The sequence below is a fragment of the Ambystoma mexicanum genome, chromosome 1q (genome assembly GCF_040938575.1).
Source record: "Ambystoma mexicanum isolate Mex_15411 chromosome 1q, UKY_AmexF1_1, whole genome shotgun sequence".
Lineage (NCBI taxonomy): Eukaryota > Metazoa > Chordata > Amphibia > Caudata > Ambystomatidae > Ambystoma > Ambystoma mexicanum.
This window is the reverse complement of record NC_090922.1, coordinates 558,500,791-558,519,966: the sequence shown is the minus strand read 5'-3', so window position 1 is coordinate 558,519,966 and position 19,176 is coordinate 558,500,791. Positions and strand designations below refer to the sequence as shown.

The following is a 19,176-nucleotide window of genomic DNA, read 5'->3' as shown; positions in this document are numbered from 1 at the left end:
TGGAACAAAAAGGAAGGAGAATATTGGAGGAGATTATTAAACCTTCCTAAAACAACCCCAATAGCCCTGATAAGCCCCAATAGCCCTGATAAGACATGAGCTAGGACTAATCTCAATAAATGCTATATATCAATGGAGAGTTTGCATTTTCTATAGGAAATGTGCGTTAGACAAGCATCAGAATGGATTGATCACACAGCTGGCAGACTATACGGGGACATCTGAGGACAAATTCATTAAGCAATGGAAATCTAAGGCGCAGGAGTTCATGTGAGAAGCAGATATTACGGAGGATTATTACACCATTGATAAGTGAGGCCCCTACATTAATAATTTGGGAACTCGCCACAAAGTTCTTTGGATGATAAATCACAATGCAGTATAATATAGTGTTGGTATCAGGGAACTCCATAGAGGAAGGCAGGAACTAGGACATGCTTAGGGACCGTGTCTAAGCCTTTCAACTTTTTCAAATGTAAAGGGCCTAGAGCCTCTGGGGGGCTCCCAGCAACAGCCCCCCAAATGACACTCAGCAGTCTAATAACACAGCAATATATTCCTTCATACATTACTTATGTTCTGGGGCTTACAGTGCGCACTTTGCATTGCTCACCGTCCAAGCTGTATTTACCGGAGCCCGTACGGCCATAAGTTCCATTGGAGACAGCAGAAGTGTTCTCACATCATTGCCTTTCAACATCGGTTATTCCACATCGCCCACTTGCTTACAAAGAAGGATTCATAGCTATTCAGCAGGTATTCAGTGTTTCATCTCCCTGCTGGTTCACCGTCTCGTGATAATTGGCGGCAATTAACCTCATCTTTATCTCCATTATAATTATTGCCCCCCCACGGGTGTCTCAGACTGCTTTCGCTCTAAGCATGGGGGTCCCACCAGCCATAATGTTGAAATGGGCCACCACACATCTTCAGCCAGGCCTGGACATGCTGTAGGTAGCCACAGTACTCAACCAACAACCAAAGCTAAAACAGAGATAGGGTGCCATTACAACACTGAGAACCATAAAGTATAGATTAGGAGCCCTGATGCAAAATTCTTTCATGTATGGAAGTGGAAGTCTCTACAGAGCTCAATAGAAGGCCCGCTGTATGGGTGCATATGCAACTGCATGTGGGAGGACCATGAAGTACTGATTAGCAGTGGCTCTGTATGAGTTCCTGAAATGTGTGTTGCTTAACACCATTGAAACTGTCCTAGGCACTAAAAACAATTGCCTAAGGGTAAAATGTTGCATGGGGAGACATTGTGCGAGGGTGCTAAGGGCTAGAAAATGCAAATAATTTTAAAAACGTTTCCGTGTGTTTGTGTCACAAAACACTTCAGTTTCGTCTGACCCTTTACCCTCCTCCGACTCCTCAGCTGTGGAACTGGACTCCGTACTGTATACTACAGGTTCTCGATATTGCAGTGAAGAAGATGATTGAAACCTGCCTCGAAAAGAAGCCACAGTTGCCACCAGTGAGCTGTGGCTACCTGTGACTCCACTACCGAAGCAGGTAGAAATAAACGGGGAAAAAGCCTTAGGCTACAAAAAACCCAGAAGTCCAATGCGTCAGGTCTTGAAAGAGTGCGCTGAAGAGCAGGAGCAGGAGTTATGAATTAGGCAGCTGAATCAAATAGCAGAATTAATTCTGGTTCCGGTGTAGCAGGATCTCTGGCTCCGGTGCGAACAAGTCCTTAGCTGCCGAGAGCAGGGGAGAGACTGACGACTGCGAAAGGCAGACAGCCGAAAGGAAATGCAAAAATGGAGCAGAAAGCTCGGAAGGACCGCGCAAGCAGCTTCCGATGGCGGAGGAAGGAAAAAAGGGAAAGGAAGAACAGAAGAAAGAAGCAAGTGTTGTGCGGAGGTCGGAAAAGAAAGTCGCACACACCCAGAACAAAGGGCAGGAAAGATAGTATGAAAAGCGAAGGAAAGCTGCCAAGAGCAGCTTAACAAAAAGTGGGTAGCACCGAGAGTGCAAAAGTCACAAAAGAGAGCGGAGGCGCTGTAACAAAGCACAGGAACAATCGACAAGCGAAAACTCTGACGTTGCAACGCACTGAAAGCTGGAAGCGAAGGAGCTAACTGCTTCCTGGCATTCCCCACGTCTAACCGAGCCGTGAAAAAGACTAGGCCGTCACCATGTGATGCAGGGCAGACGTGATGGGATAGTTAATGGCCGCTCCACCTATACCTGTGCCATTGCCTCCAGGAGCCGGCACCCACGACAGTTTGTGTCTATTAATTTCTTGTTAAGCAATAAGTAGTAGAGCAGTGAATAGCTATAAAATATGTGCTCGAACACATGAACATTTGTGTTACATGCCATTGGGCACAGACACACCATTACACAAATCAACACAACTTGCATGGGTTTGTTGTGTACCCGGTTGTATTTACGTAGAGACCGCTGGAGCAGATGCACATACACGATTAGGGAGAGAGACACGATCACTTGCAGAGTCCTGCCAATGCCATGGGCGTGGCCAGGGAATGGCCTGGGTTGGGACCTGCTACCCCTGGAATCTGATTGGCCACCCAAGGCACCACCCCATTATCCTAAACTATGATCATTAAAACTTGAAACACAAGAATGTAAGGCACTAATGTTAGTAATTAAAGTAGCTATGGGTTGTGGAGTCAAATAGTAAGTCAATGCTATTCAGACGTGTGTGTGCGCGCTCGTACTTGTTGCCACCCCTGCATAAGCCAGTGCCTCACTTGGGCCACCCCAGTCAAAGGAGTCTGGACACTCCACTCGACAATGCCTCAGACATTCATTCCCTTCAAACACAGGTGAATTCACCACTATGAAACTGTTTCCTTTAGCTAGGCACGTGCCCACTTCTAGGACCATAATCCCTATTCCCCTGCATGATTACCACACGTGCAACACTCTTATAGTGTAATACGAATGTCCAGAATCTGCTTATTCTTTGTGGCTTAAAAGGCTGCAGGTTGATTACATATACACAGCAATCAGACTAAGTTCAAATCTACTTCATGATTGTCAACACTGCAAAAATAACACTTTGGCTACATTGTTATCCTCATGCAGGGACCAGCCGACTAAATCACAATGTTCTTGCTTCCCCCTCGTTTTCACCATCTCCATATTTATTTATTAGGCTAAAACTCCCCCAAACGAAAGTGTCCTTGATCTGGCTGCCCTTGCAGGAGATCCTGGCTGGAATCCACCAATGTGAACACACTGTTTCCTTTCATGGTGCATTGCTCGGTAGACATCTCACTTCCCCTTACTGCAATAAACCACAGACTAATGAGCACTTCTCTCGGACGCTGTAACACTTCCTGAAATGCTAGTAGTGGGCTGGCCACGTGACTTTGCATCATAGCAAAAGCGTGAAGCGCTCAGAGGCATGCACTTCCTTCCGCAGCCACTCCTCACAGAGCACTTCCTGCAACGTCAAGCAAAACAGAACCCCCTTTTTTTGACACCACCTTACCACGCACTTTATGCTCCGTCTGGAGATCAGCCATGGCACAATGCACAGGATGGATGTGGACCTTTTGTTTGACGATGACTCTGGTTACTGGACAAGGTAAGCGCGTAAGAGTGCTGTTATGAATAATTTGCGGGGCTCAGTTCATTAGTACACAGACCAGCTGTGAAGCCTCAGAGGTGCATCCAGGAAGATTGGTTACACTTATGTATATAAGTACAGTTCCAGCTACTTGCAAGTATATTACAGGATAGATGGACAGGTAGAGACAAGTAGACATCAGTAGATACTGGCAGAAACCCACCGGCCATCCTCTCACCTCCAGCTCAGGCCCCCAACTGACACCCATGGAAAACTCACACACAACACTCACCCAACATTCGCCTGAGCTGCCTATCATACATTCACCAACATTCCGTCAGCATGCAACTATGGCCAATAGGACAGAACACGACTAACTCAAATTGCAAGTGCCACTGCAGTGCAACATTCAGTTTACAGCGTGACTATTCCGAAGCAGAGAAGTCACACTGCTGAAATGGAGATTCTTAAACTGTAACGATATGTTCCTCACGCTTTTCAGAAAATTTCAAAAATTAAGTAGAAATGCACAGACTAATCACGTGGTTTAAAATGTAATATCTGTCATTCTTTTTAGTTTGGCTTACCAGGACCTCTAGAGGTGCAGGCAGAGTGGATATTGAAGGCACTTGGCGTTGAAAGTGAGGGGATGCTGCAGCAAAAGGTCATTAATCAGTCATTACCCAGTCCTGGGCCACGAAACATAGGACACTGTGGAGGGAGCCGTGAAGGTCGCCTCCTCTGGGGTGCCCCTGAGCAACCTCTCACATAATGTCACATATCCACACACATAAACATGAGCAATAAATGACTGCACTGTGTTGGAATGCAATTTGCAAGGGTGAAATAGGCCAACTAGTCGCCTGTAAGTGCATAACTAATCAATGGCTAACCACCTACCTGCTGCTAAAAGCTTTAGAGCCAGCACATAGGGTACATTTTCTGTGGTTTATTAGTTTCGGTGAAGAACATTATGGACTTGCTTTCCTCAGGGCCGACTTCAATCTATAAAACAAAGTGATACTCCTTGATTATGTCCGTGGAAATACGACCATAGAGTAAACATAAAAGAGTTCCACCAACTATACCTCTATTATGCTCACCTCGTAGTAGCAGATGTGTCCCAGTTCTCAAGCTTCTACAAAATCTGTGAGGTGCAAAATAAATCACTTTTAGCACCAGGGACTCATGTATGCATATAATGCAACCTCTTAGGATTCAAATGATAAATATCTTCAAGTAAGGCATCCTTTGTTTGTTCAGTTTCTGGTCATTCGGTCCCAACATGCGTTCCCAACTGTGGGCACTGTGGAAACAGAATAACCTCTGCACCACAGGCTACAAAGACCCAGATCATACTATTGGACACATCACTTAAATGGATTCTGTCCTTCGGAATACACAGGAGTGATACCGCCGCCGAATGGACTGTATTGGTAATCGCGAACCGCAAGCCTACTTCCTTGCACTCAAGTAATACGTGATTCGGCGGGATTTATGCATCTAAAAATAACCCGCTGGATAATGGCAGACAAATCCTTCCAACAAAAAAAGTGAGATGGTTTCAGTCACTAACCGACAAAGTACTTGTGAAAACGCAGTAATCGAAATCAAGGACTCAATAGACTTGACGATACAAGTGCCATTTTGAGTGTGATCATGGGCCTCATTTTAAGTTTGCCGGTCTGGAAACAACGGTGCCGGTAAGCTTACCGGTACCGCCGTTTCCAGACCGGCAAACTATGAGTTTGCCTGCAGGAGCCGCTATACCCGACAGGTCTGACGACAGGTCTGACCCTGCCAGGCACAGGGGTCACGACAGGCAAAGCCGTCACAGAAGCACCGGCACCGTTAATGGTGGCAGTGCTTCCGTGTCCCCATTCCCATGTGGGAATGGGGATTAACATAATTGCCGGTGCCTGACTTCCCGGCCGCCAGACTTGGAATAGCCATGTGGCACCGGGAAGTCAGGTGCCAGAAATTCTTTACAGATCCGGCGGCAACCTGCCGGTAGCACTGGCAGGGTTACTGCCGGATCTCTAATGAGGCCCAATGAGTGCCAGGTTTTATTAGTTTTAAAACCATTAAATACAGAGAAGAAGCTCAAAACATGGTCTCCAGTCATGTGACCTAGCTGGAAATAGACTTGGGCAGACGACGTTGAGGCGAGAAGATGAGAGCATGCTCACGCTCCCTTTTTATTCCCAGGGGTTGTGAGGCTTGCAAGGCCATGTTCAAAGGCTAATTGAATGACAGAAAGTAAGAGTGATGATAGATGTTGGGCTAATCGGGTGGGGAGGCATGGTCAAGCCCAACCCACCAACACCTGGGGTACCAGCTTGCGTGCTGCTAGCAAGTGGAATACTCCAGAAGGGTACAGCTACTCCTCACTGATGATGCCCAACAAGGCTGAAACATGGCTGGGGATGCTTGTGGTCTCGTGCAGAAGGGATGTGACCTAGCAATTCAGGCTTGACTGCCCCTTTTGGGGTAGGACAAAGCATGATTTGCATATGGTTTTTCTCCCTTCTGTAATGGCTTGACAGGGCCTGGATGGCCTGGAGGGTTGCCCAGAGCTATGGCTGTAGTTATGATTAATTCAAAACCTTCTAGCCATCACCTTTTTTTTTTGTTGCTAAAGTCACCCAGAGTAGTACGGGTATGCCCAGACGTGGGTCCCGAGTCTGCCGGGTATAGACACCCAAGCTACTCCTCACTGAAGATACCCAACAAGGCTGAAACATATCTGGGGATGCTTGTGGTCTTGTATAGAAGGGATGTGACCTAGCAGTTTGGGCTGGACTGCCCCTTTTGTGGTAGGACCAATCCTGATTTGCATATGGAATTTCCCCCTTCTGTAATGGCTCGGCAGGCTGAAAAACGATGGCCTGCAGGGTTGCCCGAAGCTATGCCTGTGGTTATGATTAATTCAAAACCTTCCAGCCATCACCTTTTTTTTGTTGCTAAAGTCACCCGAGTGGGACGGGTATGCGCCGTCATGGGTCCCGAGTCTGCCCATCCTAGAGATCCAAGCTACTCCTCACTGATGATGCCCAACAAGGCAGAAACATATCTGGGGTTGCTTGTGGACTCGTGCAGAAGGGATGTGACCTAGCAGTTCGGTCTGGATGGCCCCTTTTGGGGTAGGCCCAAGCCTGATTTATATATGGTTTTTTCCCCTTCTGTAATTGCTTGTCAGGCTGAAAAATGATGGTCTGGAGGGTTGCCCAGAGCTATGCCCGTGGTTATGATTAATTCAAAACCTTCCAGCCATCACCTTTTTGTTTTGCTGAAGTCACCCCAAGTGGGACGGGTATGCCCAGACGTGGGTCCCAAGTCGGCCTGGCCTAGACACCCAAGCTTCTCCTCACTGATGATGCCCAAAAAGGCTGAAACGTGTCTGGGCATTGTTGTGGTCTTGTGCAGAAGGGATGTGACCTAGCAGTTCGGCCTGGGCTTCCCCTTCTGGGGTAGGACCAAGCCTGATTTGCATATGGTTTTCCCCCCTTTTGTAATGGCTTGGCAGGCTGAAAAACGTAGGTCTGGAGGTTTGCCCAGAGCTATGGCCGTGGTTATGATTAATTCAAAACCTTCCAGCCATCACCTTTTTGTTTTGCTGCAGTTAATAAAAGTATATACAAGAGAGAGGGCCACTTCGTAGCCACAGTGGTCTGCCCCAGGGGTGACATACCAGTTGGGGGCCCAAGAACATATACTCTCAACAAAACAGAGGTACTGGTATGTCAAGAGTTGGCCTATGTGAAATGTAAATGAATTAGAATCATTCACCTGGTCTTAACTCATATAACCACTCTGGTTATAAATGTTACATGCAATTGTGTATATTAAGACACTCCTTGAAAAAAGACATGAGGAAATCTTGAAATTGAAAGTGAAACTTTATATCAAAAAGGTGGTGCATGTAGTAAAAACCAACAATTTAGGAACATATATAATCAATAACATAATTCACACATTCAAGGATTGAATATAGAATCCTTCAAACAATCAAAATAGGAAACAATACATGAAAGAAAAACATCAATAAAATATAAACATTAACAGAAAGCCAGTTATTTGTCACTTTGGTACTTGATTTGAACCAAAAACAAAGAATAAGGTTAAATTGAAAATCAATTCCAGTAATGCTGACAGTGTTCTTTCTGAAAATTCAAAAGTTAAGCAAGTAACCAATGTTCTTTTGAAATTGTGATAAATTCCCAGAATCGAGATTATTATATATAAGAATTGGGTCTGCCAACGCATAAGGGGGAACAAAACAAACAAAGGGATGAGGGAGCTTCACAAGGAAGTATCCTGGCTCATCGGTGGACAATGCTACACAAAAAAAGAAGAGGGTCCTCATTGGCGAAATTATCTGTGGAGGACCGCGGATCCTCTCTGGGTGATAATGCATTTCGGCGGAACAGAATCAGTGGAGAAATACTCTTCACATAACAGGAAAGTACTCCGCCTTCATCAGGGCAATGATTAGCAGGACCCTGCGTTTGTGAAAGGGGAGAGAGGAAAAAGTAAAGAAAAGATAAGAATGTGAAATAAACAAGGAGTGAGAAGTAGTCCATACAGTAAAATCTGCATGCAAGAAAAATGCAGTAGTCTTAGTGCAAGACACCAACCCTGGTCATGTCTGCATTGTGTCTCATAGCTAAATACAAAGGTATCCATACGAAAGGGGAGTCCTGTGGACCTCCCCCCTGTGGACAAAAAAGAAGATAATGGCATTGGGTCCCCTTTGGAATAGCATTGCAAGGGTACCCGTGTCAAACCCGCCGGTCCAAAAACACAGTCCAGGTGAGAGAGACAGGACAGGCTTAGAAGATAGGGAATCACTTACCTAAAGCAGGTGATCTGAATGCAAGCCATTGAGGGCTTGATAGTAGTAATTATATGTGGAGTCTACGCCCGTTCCTGAAGTGGAGGAGTGGAGAGGAGCTCTGAAGACTCATGTAATACAGATGTCATCACCATGGGAAAAACATATCAAACCTGAAAGAGAGATGTAGCCATGTGTATGCTGGGTTGGTGGAAAACCATGTGAATATGGCTTCCAAAAGGGTGAGGGGTGGCGGGGGGGTTGGGAGGGGGAGGAGGGGTTTAAATTCATAGTAGTAATAGTTGGGGTTAGCAGTTAATAAAAGTAGCTGACGAGCAAGAAAGAATCCAAGAGGCCTTGGTTGGCCCTGTGTCAAAAGGCCTGTGCAGCTGAAAACAGGTTGTCGAGCTTCAAGAGATACGATGAATTCAAAAGACGGGCTGAGCCCCTGCCCAGGTACAGCAAAAAAGACAATGAGTGCCAAGTTTTATTCATTTTAAAACTATTAAATGCAGAGAAGATGCTTGAAACGTGGTCTCCAGTCACGTGACCTAGTTGGAAATAGACTTGGGCAGACGACGTTGAGGTGAGAAGATGAGCGCATGCTCACACTCCCTTTTTATTCCCAGGAGTTGTTAGGCTTGCAAGGCCATGTTCAAAGGCTAATTGAATGACAGAAAGTAATGTGATGATAGATGTTAGGCTTATTGGATGGGGAGGCATGGTCAAGCCCAATCCACCAACACCTTGGGTACCAGCTTGCGTATTGCTAGCAAGTGGAATATTCCAGACGGGTACAAGCGTGCCAACCAATTATAGAGGGCCATGTATCAAAGAGCCCTATAGTTTATGAACCAATAAATCGTTGTGTATTTTGATGAAGATGACTTGCACTAGAGAAGGGCTTAGTTGCCCACATGACAATAGGACCCAATCACAACCACCCACCCCATAGAAAGTATATATAGATGTTTCACATAGACCAACCACAATCCATTTTATGTTTTACAGTTTGCCACGTAGTGTGACGTCGGTGATTAATTTTTTCTATAAAAGTGTGTTTTTTATGTAAATCGTCGAGAGACCTTGCTAGGAGACGTCCATTGATGTCCGTTGTACTTTGTTTTAGATAATTGTTAATAAAACAGCATACCTTTTGCCAAACTTCCTGAGTCGATCTTTTCTATTGATGTTTGAGTAACTTCTGCATTCCCATCCATCCCATAAGAGCACCACCTCATCTTAGAGGACCCACATGGGTTCAGAACTCTGCCTGCCAAGCAGCTTTTCGGCACCTGAAATATGTTTTATGCAGGTCGCCAGTTCTGGAGATACCAGACTATGTACAGGAACTCACTGGTCATACAGACTCCTGTACATCTGGAATTGGCACAGCTTGATTGCAGGGTGGGTCAATCCATTTCCTACATTAGCAGGTGGCTGATGAACAGAGAAATAAATGAGGCCACCGTTGAGAAGAGTTCAAGTTTTAGTGTTGGGCAATATCTCCACTCCGATCCCTTTATAGCCTGCCTGGGTCTCAACACTTCAAAACAGATGGACTCCGCAAATATTCTCGCTTTAAGGATGATTCAGACCTTTTGGGGTGGTGTTTAACTATTTTTGGCTGGGGGACAAGGGACAGAATGCAATCTGCAAAGGTAAAATAGCCTGAACTTTCATGATTTGCAGCAATAAAATGATGCAGGTAATTCTGTTTCTGAAGTGAGATCTGCTAAATAGACCCCACTTTCATTTGTAAGAGGATTCAATCCAGCACTACAGCTAGGTCAATGCCTAGTCTGGGATACTGAATGGAAACCCTTATTGATATATCTTTATGTCCAGTTCATGAGTTCTGGATGACTACCCCTGTATAACACCCCTCTCTTAGAATCCCCCTGACCCCACTGAGTCAAGAAGTAGGTTTGTTTTGCAAATTTAAAAGATTTATTTGAGAAATTAACAATTTATAGATATATCACACTTTGATAATACATTAATAATTGATAGCACACTTAGGCATACGAGCAGTAATCAGCAATAAGCAATCCTACAATAGCACAGTTCTGGTGACTTATGACTAGGAACAGGGGAATAAAGTATCAGAGAATGCTTTATGGTTTCAATGAATTGCACACATGAAAAAGAATGCAGCACAGAAATCGACTTGATAGGACTTCACTAAAAGACAATGTAATCACTTTTCTTTGAAAATTCACTCCCCCCTTTATGCAATATAAGGAGATGGAAAGGAGAGCACACAGTTCTTAGGAATGCAATCAATACAATACGAAATTCAGTTCCCCCCCAGCAAGCTTAGAGGAAAACCGGTCGGAGTTTTAAACACAGGCCCAAAATGCTTTGAATGTGGTTTGCAAGGAAGTGAAAAATATGCTAAAATGCTTTTAATTCCCTCTAGAGGTTCAGGGTGAGTGATAGATACTTTGAATGAGTTCAGGATCACTTTAGCAATGCTCTATGAATGGTTGTCAGGTTGCAAACGAATTTTTGCAACGGAAGGCAAGCAGCTGCAGATTTTTACACGTGAGCTAACCTTTCAATTCGCGGCAAAATGTCAAATCGCGGCAGATTTTTCTGAGTGCGCCGGGCGCGATTACAGATTATAGAGGAACTACTAGGAGTAGCACTATCTCAGCTTCCAGATGAAAGTTAAATTTTGTTCCTAACCCAAACGGTTCCGGAGTTATGAACGATTTAGTAAAGGTAGATTTTCGGATTTAAAACAACTCAAAATGACAAGTGACAGCGTGCAACTTTGGAATTACATATGACAGCTCGCAGCTTAAGAATGACAGGTGACAGGGTCTCTAGGAGACAGTTCTACTCAAGTTAAAATAGCTTGCATTAGATTATTTTAACTAAGAGATTGGGTCCTGCACAGTTTTGGCGGATACTCACTCCTAATTTTTAGAAGGACTGGGCCTCGTCACGATCTGGTCAGCGGGTTTTCTTCACTCGCCACAGACGGTCTCTGCACACAGCGTCTGGGTCAGCTCTACTCTGCTAGTCTGATCTGGGTCTCTGGTTCTGATCAGGTCTGTGGGTCCGGATACAGCGGTCTCCGGTTCAGCTGGTCTCTCTCTGGATACAACACTGCTTTCTGGCAAATGGCAAGAGTTCTTGCAAAGAATTCAAACAGCTCGCCTGGCTGTGAATAGTTGCAATGATTTGAGGCCTGCTAAAGAGGGATTTAGCTTGTAGTTGACCTCTCTGCTACAAATTCTGAAGTAAAGTCTTGGTCTCTGAAGGTGGATAGATTGAAGTCTCTGTGTTGCTCTCTGGAGGTTGATGTAGGTAAAGTATGGATTTTCCTAGCAGAGTGTCCCGCAGCAGATGGAATAGAATGTCTCTATCTGTCCTGACTGCTTTTATGTGTTTTGAAAGTGGGTGGAGAGGCTAGCTTTCTAGGCCCTACCCCTCTCCACTTGTCATTGGCCACTTCCTCCTCTTCCCCGTGATTGGGAGAATGAAGTGAGGTGTCATCATGATGAGGTCTGTTTATGAGTCAGAGAACCCTCCCCTGTCAACTTTACACACAAATCTATATCTGATCCAAATACATACTTCCCGATAGACAGTTGTTTGGCATTGCATACACACATCATGCATTTACTGATGGTAGCCCCTGTTCCAATTCTGTCGTTTCTAGGAGCTTGGTTTTCAAAAATGGCAACATATTTCACTTTTTGGTCGGGTTACCGATATTGGATTTGTACCCGCATTTACACAAATGTTCGCAAAGCATGTGGGCATTAGGTGGTGGAGTGTCAGATTTTTAACATACATACATTTAGAGTAATATCCTCTTTTCCGCTAAAACCCCCCCTGAACATACCACTGGGTCCTACACGTCTTCAAATGTGCACAGAAAAATCACAAGAACAATGATATCACTTATAAAATGTTCACAAGTCCGCTCTATGAATGATCCGTCTTTTTAGATTTATGTTCTGGCCCCAAAGGGGTGTGGTTTCCCCCAGCACAAGGTTGAATTTCTGTTTTTCCAGTTCTGCCAAGCCAGCTTGCTCTCACAGGCAGTGCTCCTCCCCTTTCCTTTCAGGAGGAAGCCACTTTTACGACCCCCCCCCCAATAAAACATTTGCCTGAGTCAGGACAGGGCTTTGTTCAATTTCCTGCAGAGCCCAGGTAATTCAATCAGAGAAGTGTCATATCCCTTTTGGTGGGAACAGCAAAAGGCAGCTAGGCCTGGGAACACAGCTGTTGTGCAAGTCTCAACTCCTGTCGGGGGTAGCTGGTGGGCAAAATTCCCTCTCTTTTTAAGCCAGGCCTCAGCTAAATGTCTCTTTGGCTGCCAGTTTTCCTGTCCAAATCAAACTTCCAATTTTTACGCATGCAGCTAGAATGCTGATTCTAAGTTTAAAACAATGACATTTAAACAATTGCAACCTATGTGACACTCAAAAGTAGGTCACTCGTTTCTTTTAAACATTTAGATTTTTAGTGTCTTTCAGTCCAAATTTACTTAAACTGCTGAAATCCACAGTTCAGCCAGTTTTGCTATGAACATTATTTTAGGCTCATCCTCTTTCCAGATTTTGTATGCCCACAAGACTTTATTCTGTCAAATGTCTGCTGGTGTTCAGTGAGATTGTTGGATATTCTGCAATGTTTGAAATGGGCATTCTGAGCTTGCCTTCAGAGAAACAAAGGGTGATTTTTAAAGTGCTTTCTAGCGAACAGGCACTGCTGTTTTCCTCTTTGGCACCCCATTTCACTCATGGCTCTTCTGACCCAGCACACCCGCACCGGGTGGGGTGGCAAGTCAGGCGACCATTTTGGTGTGTGCACAAACTGCGTGGTTTTCATAGATTCTGGCGCACATGTGGGCTTTTTTGGCCATCTTGGATTTCCTAAACCCACAGCACCAAATGTTGTAGCATAATAGTCCAAATGTGGGTCAGAACACCCAACAAACCCCCCCCGCCCGACTGCACTTGGATTGAGTCGATGGGATGTCGGGTGCTAAGGATGTTGACCCACGTGCTGGGAGGTCTGCATCATCTTCTTCCAATTCCGCAGATGACAAAGTTCAGCATCCTTTCCTCCATCAGGGGTGGATCAGTCGGTTCTCCTCGCCGGTCCTGATGGGATTTTTGGGCGGTACACTGGGCCCCTCGGATCTTTGCTCCCGGTCCCTGGGTCGTTCTCCTTGGTTTCATCTCTCCTAGGACGAGAAACCAAAAGCGGCAATACCTACTCATAGACATTTTTCCACCACTATTAATGGTGTGGCAAACATATATATTTTATACATATGGAGACGTAGCATTTTTAGTTTGAAAAACAAGATATAATTCAGAGACAGTCGCTCACAAGAAACATAATATTTTAGAGACTATATGTGGGATATTTTAGGTTAGAACTGACTTACTCTGGAGTGGCCCCCTCAGGGATTCCAGAGGATTCGTCTAGTTGCTGTAGAGTGTGCCTGGGATGGCAACACTTTAACTGATTTATATGGACCCACTTGTCTTCCCCCTCTGCCAAACCGCCTTTGGGGATGCAGATTTTATAAGCTACAGGGGAGATCTTGTCTATAATTTCAAAGGGTCCCTTCCATGTAGGCAAGAATTTTCACTGTTTTGCCTGGTTTCTTTGGAAATTGTATAAATAGACCCGGTCCCCAACCTGATATTCCTTCCTGGAAGTTTTCAGGTCATAGTGGGTCTTCATACTCTCAGCTGATCTTTCTAGATTCCGCTGAGCATAGGCAAAAGCATGTTGAAGGTGTTCCCTTAAATTCTCCACATACTCATGAGTTGTGGAGGCATTTATTAGTGTCTGCTCTTGGGTCCTGTAGAGCAAATGCTGCGGAAGCACCATCTTGCATCCAGTCATCAACTCGAATGGTGACATTTTGGTTGCAGATGAAGGGGTAGATCTGATGGCCATTAGGACCAGAGGTAATCGGATATCCCAACTTGGCCCAGAATCTGCCACAAACTCCTTTAATATGCTCACAATGGTTCGGTTATATCTCTCTACTGCCCCAGAAGAAGCTGGCCGGTAAGCAATATGTAACTTCCTTTTGACCCCCAGTATCTCCCACATCTTTGTCATCACTTCACTGGTGAAGTGACTACCTCTGTCTGACTCAATCTTTTGAGGTAGACCAAAATGGGAAAAGATGTGGTTAATCATCAAGTCAGCTGCCGTTTCTGCCTTGCAGTTTGGGGCTGGGAGATATTCCACCCACTTGGTAAACAAGCAAGTCACAGTCAACATGTACTTATTCCCCCTAATGGAGCGAATCACGGGGCCTACAAAGTCGATTTGTAAATCTGACCATGGGAGTGTCATTCCCCTCTTTTGGAGAGGCGCCCGGTGTGTGAGGGATGTTGGCTGAAATTGTGCACACACAAGACAACCCTTCAAATATTGGTTGAGGTCCTGGCCCATGTGTTGCCAGTATGCAACCTCTCTTAAGATTTCCAGTGTTGTGTGAAACCCCCTATGACCGGCGGTGGCCGCATCATGGGCGTGACTTAGCATCAGGCTTCGGAATGAGGTAGGAACCACCCACTGATCGTGGCCAGCTTTGGATTTCCTTACCAACAAACCGTCTTGGATCGGAACATTTTTGGACATTTCATCAACACTCTTAGGTCCTCTTTCCCAATGTAATCGGTATCCGTCAGGGGAAAGTTCTCAGGGTCCTCAATGTGTTGGTAAAACTTACCAATAATTGGATCCCCCTTCTGAGCTGTAATAAAATCAGCATCAGGGGTCTCCTTGCTCCATTAGGCAGTTGAAAGATCATTGTGAGCATTTGTCTGGGACCTAGTGATAGCAGTGACCTGGATTTCCCCCAACAGGGACTCTATTTCTATTAGATCCCCTTGGTTGGCCCCGGTTTTGGCCAGCTGATCAGCTAAGTCATTTCCAGTTTTGTCTGGTCCCTCTACTTTGGAATGGCCCTTGATCTTTTTCCAATAGATGGTCATCCCATTCGATGTGACCAGATCATCAATGTTTTGGATTAACTTCCCATGTTTCAGGGGTTTTTTATTAGCACATAACATGCCTCTGGTTTTCCAATTAACCAGGTGCTCCACAAACCCGTTCCGGACATAATCCGAATCGGTGATTATGACCAGTTTGTGGCGTTGATGTTGGACAGCAGTGAGGATGGCCTGATACACAGCCATCAATTCTGCCACCTGACTACTTCGGGGACCAATTTTGTATCCGGCGGAGGGTTCTGGGAACTCCTTCACCCATGCATTCCCTACGCCAGCCACCAGTTCTTTCTCCCCGTCGTTGTCAACATGGTAAGAGCATCCATCCACATAGACAGTGGGCATTCCCTCACACTTGTCCTCTTCAAAGACTTTGTGTGGGGAATTAAGGTATGCCTCTGTGTTGTCCTTGATTTTTAGACTTTCGTCCTCGAGACAGTTTTCTCTGGCACAATCATGCAAGTCAGCCAGACCTTGCGCGAGGGGACTCTTCTTGTTTTGGCCATATCTGACCTCCACAGGAAAGCCTTGCATTGACAGAATCCGGGAAGTAATTCGGGAATTACTCACATTTCCGGCCCGGATTCTGTCACTTTGGAGATATTGCAGAGGCTGGTGTGGAGTCTCCACTATGATGTGTTCCCCTGGATAAACGGGCGGTAATTCTTCAATGCCCACACCGTTGCCAGGAGTGCCTTCTCACAATCTTTGAATTTTTCCTCCACAGAGGATAAAGTTTTGCTCGCATAGGAGATTACTTTATTGACCTTGTCATGCTTTTGGTATAATACTGCCGTCAAGCACATATTAGAGAACCCCGTCTCCAGGAAGAACTCCTTGTTTCTGACAGGGTAAGCTAGGCAAGGTGCTTGTGAGAGGCTTCTCTTGAGTTGTTTTACCGCCTCGGCTTGTTCTGGACCCCAATCCCACTTGACCCCCCCCCTTCAGGAGATGAATCAGGGGTCTGGTGATCTCTGCGTAGCCCTCAATGAACTTTCTGCTGTAATTAGTCAGTCCAAGGAGGCTCCTTAGTTCCCGCAGAGTTGTGGGGTCTTTCAGTTTCTGAAGTGCTTCCACTTTCTTTTCCTAGGGACAGAGACCCTGAGGAGTAATCTCATGCCCCAAGAAATTAACACGGGTTCTACACCACTGTGCTTTCTGAAAGGAAAGTTTTACTCCGGCGGCCCTCAACTGGGTCAGAACATAACGGAGCTCCGCTATGTGTTCCTCCACAGATGAAGTTTTGATGAGGACATCATCTACATAAGCCAGGTTACCCCTCGCACCCAGGTCGGCATGGCCTTGTGTAGGAAAATGTTGAATTCATTGCCGGAGTTGAGGTATCCGAAGGGAGTCCGGGTCCATGTGTACTGCTGGCCCCCAAAGGTAAAAGCCAGCTTGTATTGGTCCTCCCTACTGACAGGCACGGTCCAGTATCCATTGGTCAGGTCTATTGCAGTGAATACCTGTGACCCCTGGATCTGAACCAGCCCTTGGTCAATGTAGGGCAGAGGCCATCGGGAAGTATGGACCCGTTTGTTGAGCTCCCTGAGGTCGGCACAGAGTCTCCATTGGCCGTTTGGCTTCAATATTCCCAGCACCGGATTATTGAAGGTGCTGTGTATTGGACAAATTATTCCCCGGGACTCAAGGTTCTTAATTATTTCAGTAAGGGACTCCATGGATGCGAGAGGCAAACGATATTGCTTCACAAACACTGGAGTCATGCCAGGGTCCGTGGGGATTGTTGTTGTGTGGATGTCGGTGCGACCACAGTCATATGAGTCTACCGCAAAGAGATCTTGGAAATCCAAGAAAACTTGTTTCAACTTTTGCTTTTGTTCCAGAGTCACACAGGCATCAGCTAGGTTGACTCTCTCTTCCACCATCTGCCGGACGCCTGGAAAGACTTCTGGTTTGGCTATTTCAGCGGCCTCCTCCAGCTGGGTGGAGAAGTGCCTGGTCAGAGCGCTGATTTGGACTGGAGGCCCCAGGTGGGAAAGGCAGCCTTCATGAACCTGGAAAATCACCTCATCCCTTCTGAAGTCACAAGTCACATCCTCCTTACCATAAGGGCAGGAAGTGTACACCAGGAAGTTACCCCCATGCTGGGTAAACATCCTGTCTGGTGTTGTATTGTCATCACTGTCACTGTCAAAGCAGTCCTTGGGGATTGGTCCTAACAGTTCATTTCCTAAATCAATGGAAAAATGTTGGTCATCAACCGCCATTCCAATAATGGTGCCTGCGGCTAGAGTAATACTCTTTAAGTCGCTGTTATCCACCTCTATTGGAATGGTGTCATGTTCTATGTTGACTAATGGAGTTGGGTTTACCCCCAACCCTTGCTGTTGGAGAGAAGCATTTAGATGTATATAAGCATCAGGGTTTTTCAAATGTTGTCCTCTTATAGCTTTCACTTCCAGGGAGAATTGTCGGGTCCTTTCTGGGATGGTGACTTCCTCTTTGATCTGAATTTCAACTGCATAAGGTAGCAATTGAGCTGACCTAAATGCTTTTTCTGGATCATCAAAGCCCATGGGATTATCCGCTAATCGGGATCAAGCTTTGAAGTTTGTTAGGTCCAAACTAATGGCAAAGCGATTGAGAATGCCACTGCCTAAGTAAAAAGCGGCAGTGACGTCTCGCACGACCCAGCAATTGTGGACTATGCTCTTGTTGCCAATGGAGATTTTGAGCATACACCTGCTTGGCAGGAGATGTTTGGAATTGGGTGCTTCCAGGTCCATTTCCCATTTGTCTATCAGTTTGAATGTGGGAATGGCTGGATCTTTCGGGAGTTGGCGCAACATGGCTTCGCTGATGAAGCTCTTACCGTTGTTCACACACACTCGAGCGAGAACAGAGTCCTTCCCATCATTTAACTGAACAGGGATGAACAACTGCTCTCCAATTTGCTGAATATCAGCCAGGCTCTGAGCAGATTTCACCTCTTTCTGGACTATAGGAGTGAGAGTTTCTGATTGTGGATTAGTAAAGAATTTCAGGGTGTTTCCTTCCAGTGTGGAATACCACCTTAAACTGGAAGGAAGGTTGATTTTCAGAAATAGAGAGGACCCCCCATCACCAGTCTGTTGTCCTACTGCTATTACTGTCACGTGGGGAGTTTGGTTGTTCTGGAAGTGAAATTCTACTTGGTCGGATTTTTTTTCCCGTCAAAGTTCTGCAGTTGTCCAGGAAGAGAGGTGAGAGGAATACGGTAATTCTCCCCCCTTCCGGCATTTAGTTCCTCAAAGGCCCTTTTGGACAGAAGGGTAGCTTGGGATCCAGTGTCTACCAGTGCCAAAATTGTACCCTGCCCCTGTACCTGTACCGGGGCATAGTATCTTCCCTCCTTCTCCTCAAGGGGGCACAGATAATGCACATTTTTGGACAACTGGTGGGCTAACTTTCTGGTTTTGGACATTGCTAGAGAAGAGATTTGGGCAGAATTCTGTGGAGAGCCTTGGGAATCTGAAAGAAAAAGTTGGCAACTGGAGATCAGAGCCATTGTGGGTTCCCCTGGTTCCGGTTCTGGCCCCCCCCCCTTTTTGGAGGCAGTCACCAGGATGGGTTTGAACCAGGGGATTTTGGTATTGTGGGTTCTGGGATGAGATGTTGGGCGGCGGTAGCTCAGTCTCCATATCTCCCCAGTCTGAATTGGCATCCCTTGGGACCCATTTTTCTTTTGGAGGAGTTCCCCCATCTCTGAAGGAGAAGATCCTTTTCCCAGGATCTTCTGAGGATCCCTCTCCCTCAAATTGGAAGACCTGAACCTCCTCCACAAAGTG

At 45.8% G+C, this 19,176-nt stretch overlaps 1 protein-coding gene across 4 annotated transcripts in view; it reads left to right on the top strand.

Annotated features, from left to right (window-relative positions):
• The first annotated feature begins 3,381 nt into the window (after window positions 1-3,381).
• Window positions 3,382-19,176, top strand: part of LOC138531625 (nectin-1-like) — a 176,547-nt gene continuing 160,752 nt past the window's right edge. The window contains exon 1 of one of the 4 annotated variants that reach the window (XM_069640999.1): window positions 3,382-3,565. In XM_069640999.1, coding sequence (XP_069497100.1) covers window positions 3,502-3,565 — 64 coding nt within the window. In that variant the 5' untranslated portion in view covers window positions 3,382-3,501. The remainder of the gene's footprint in view (window positions 3,566-19,176) is intronic. The other 3 variants (XM_069641000.1, XM_069641002.1, XM_069641001.1) reach the window with 3 other exon arrangements.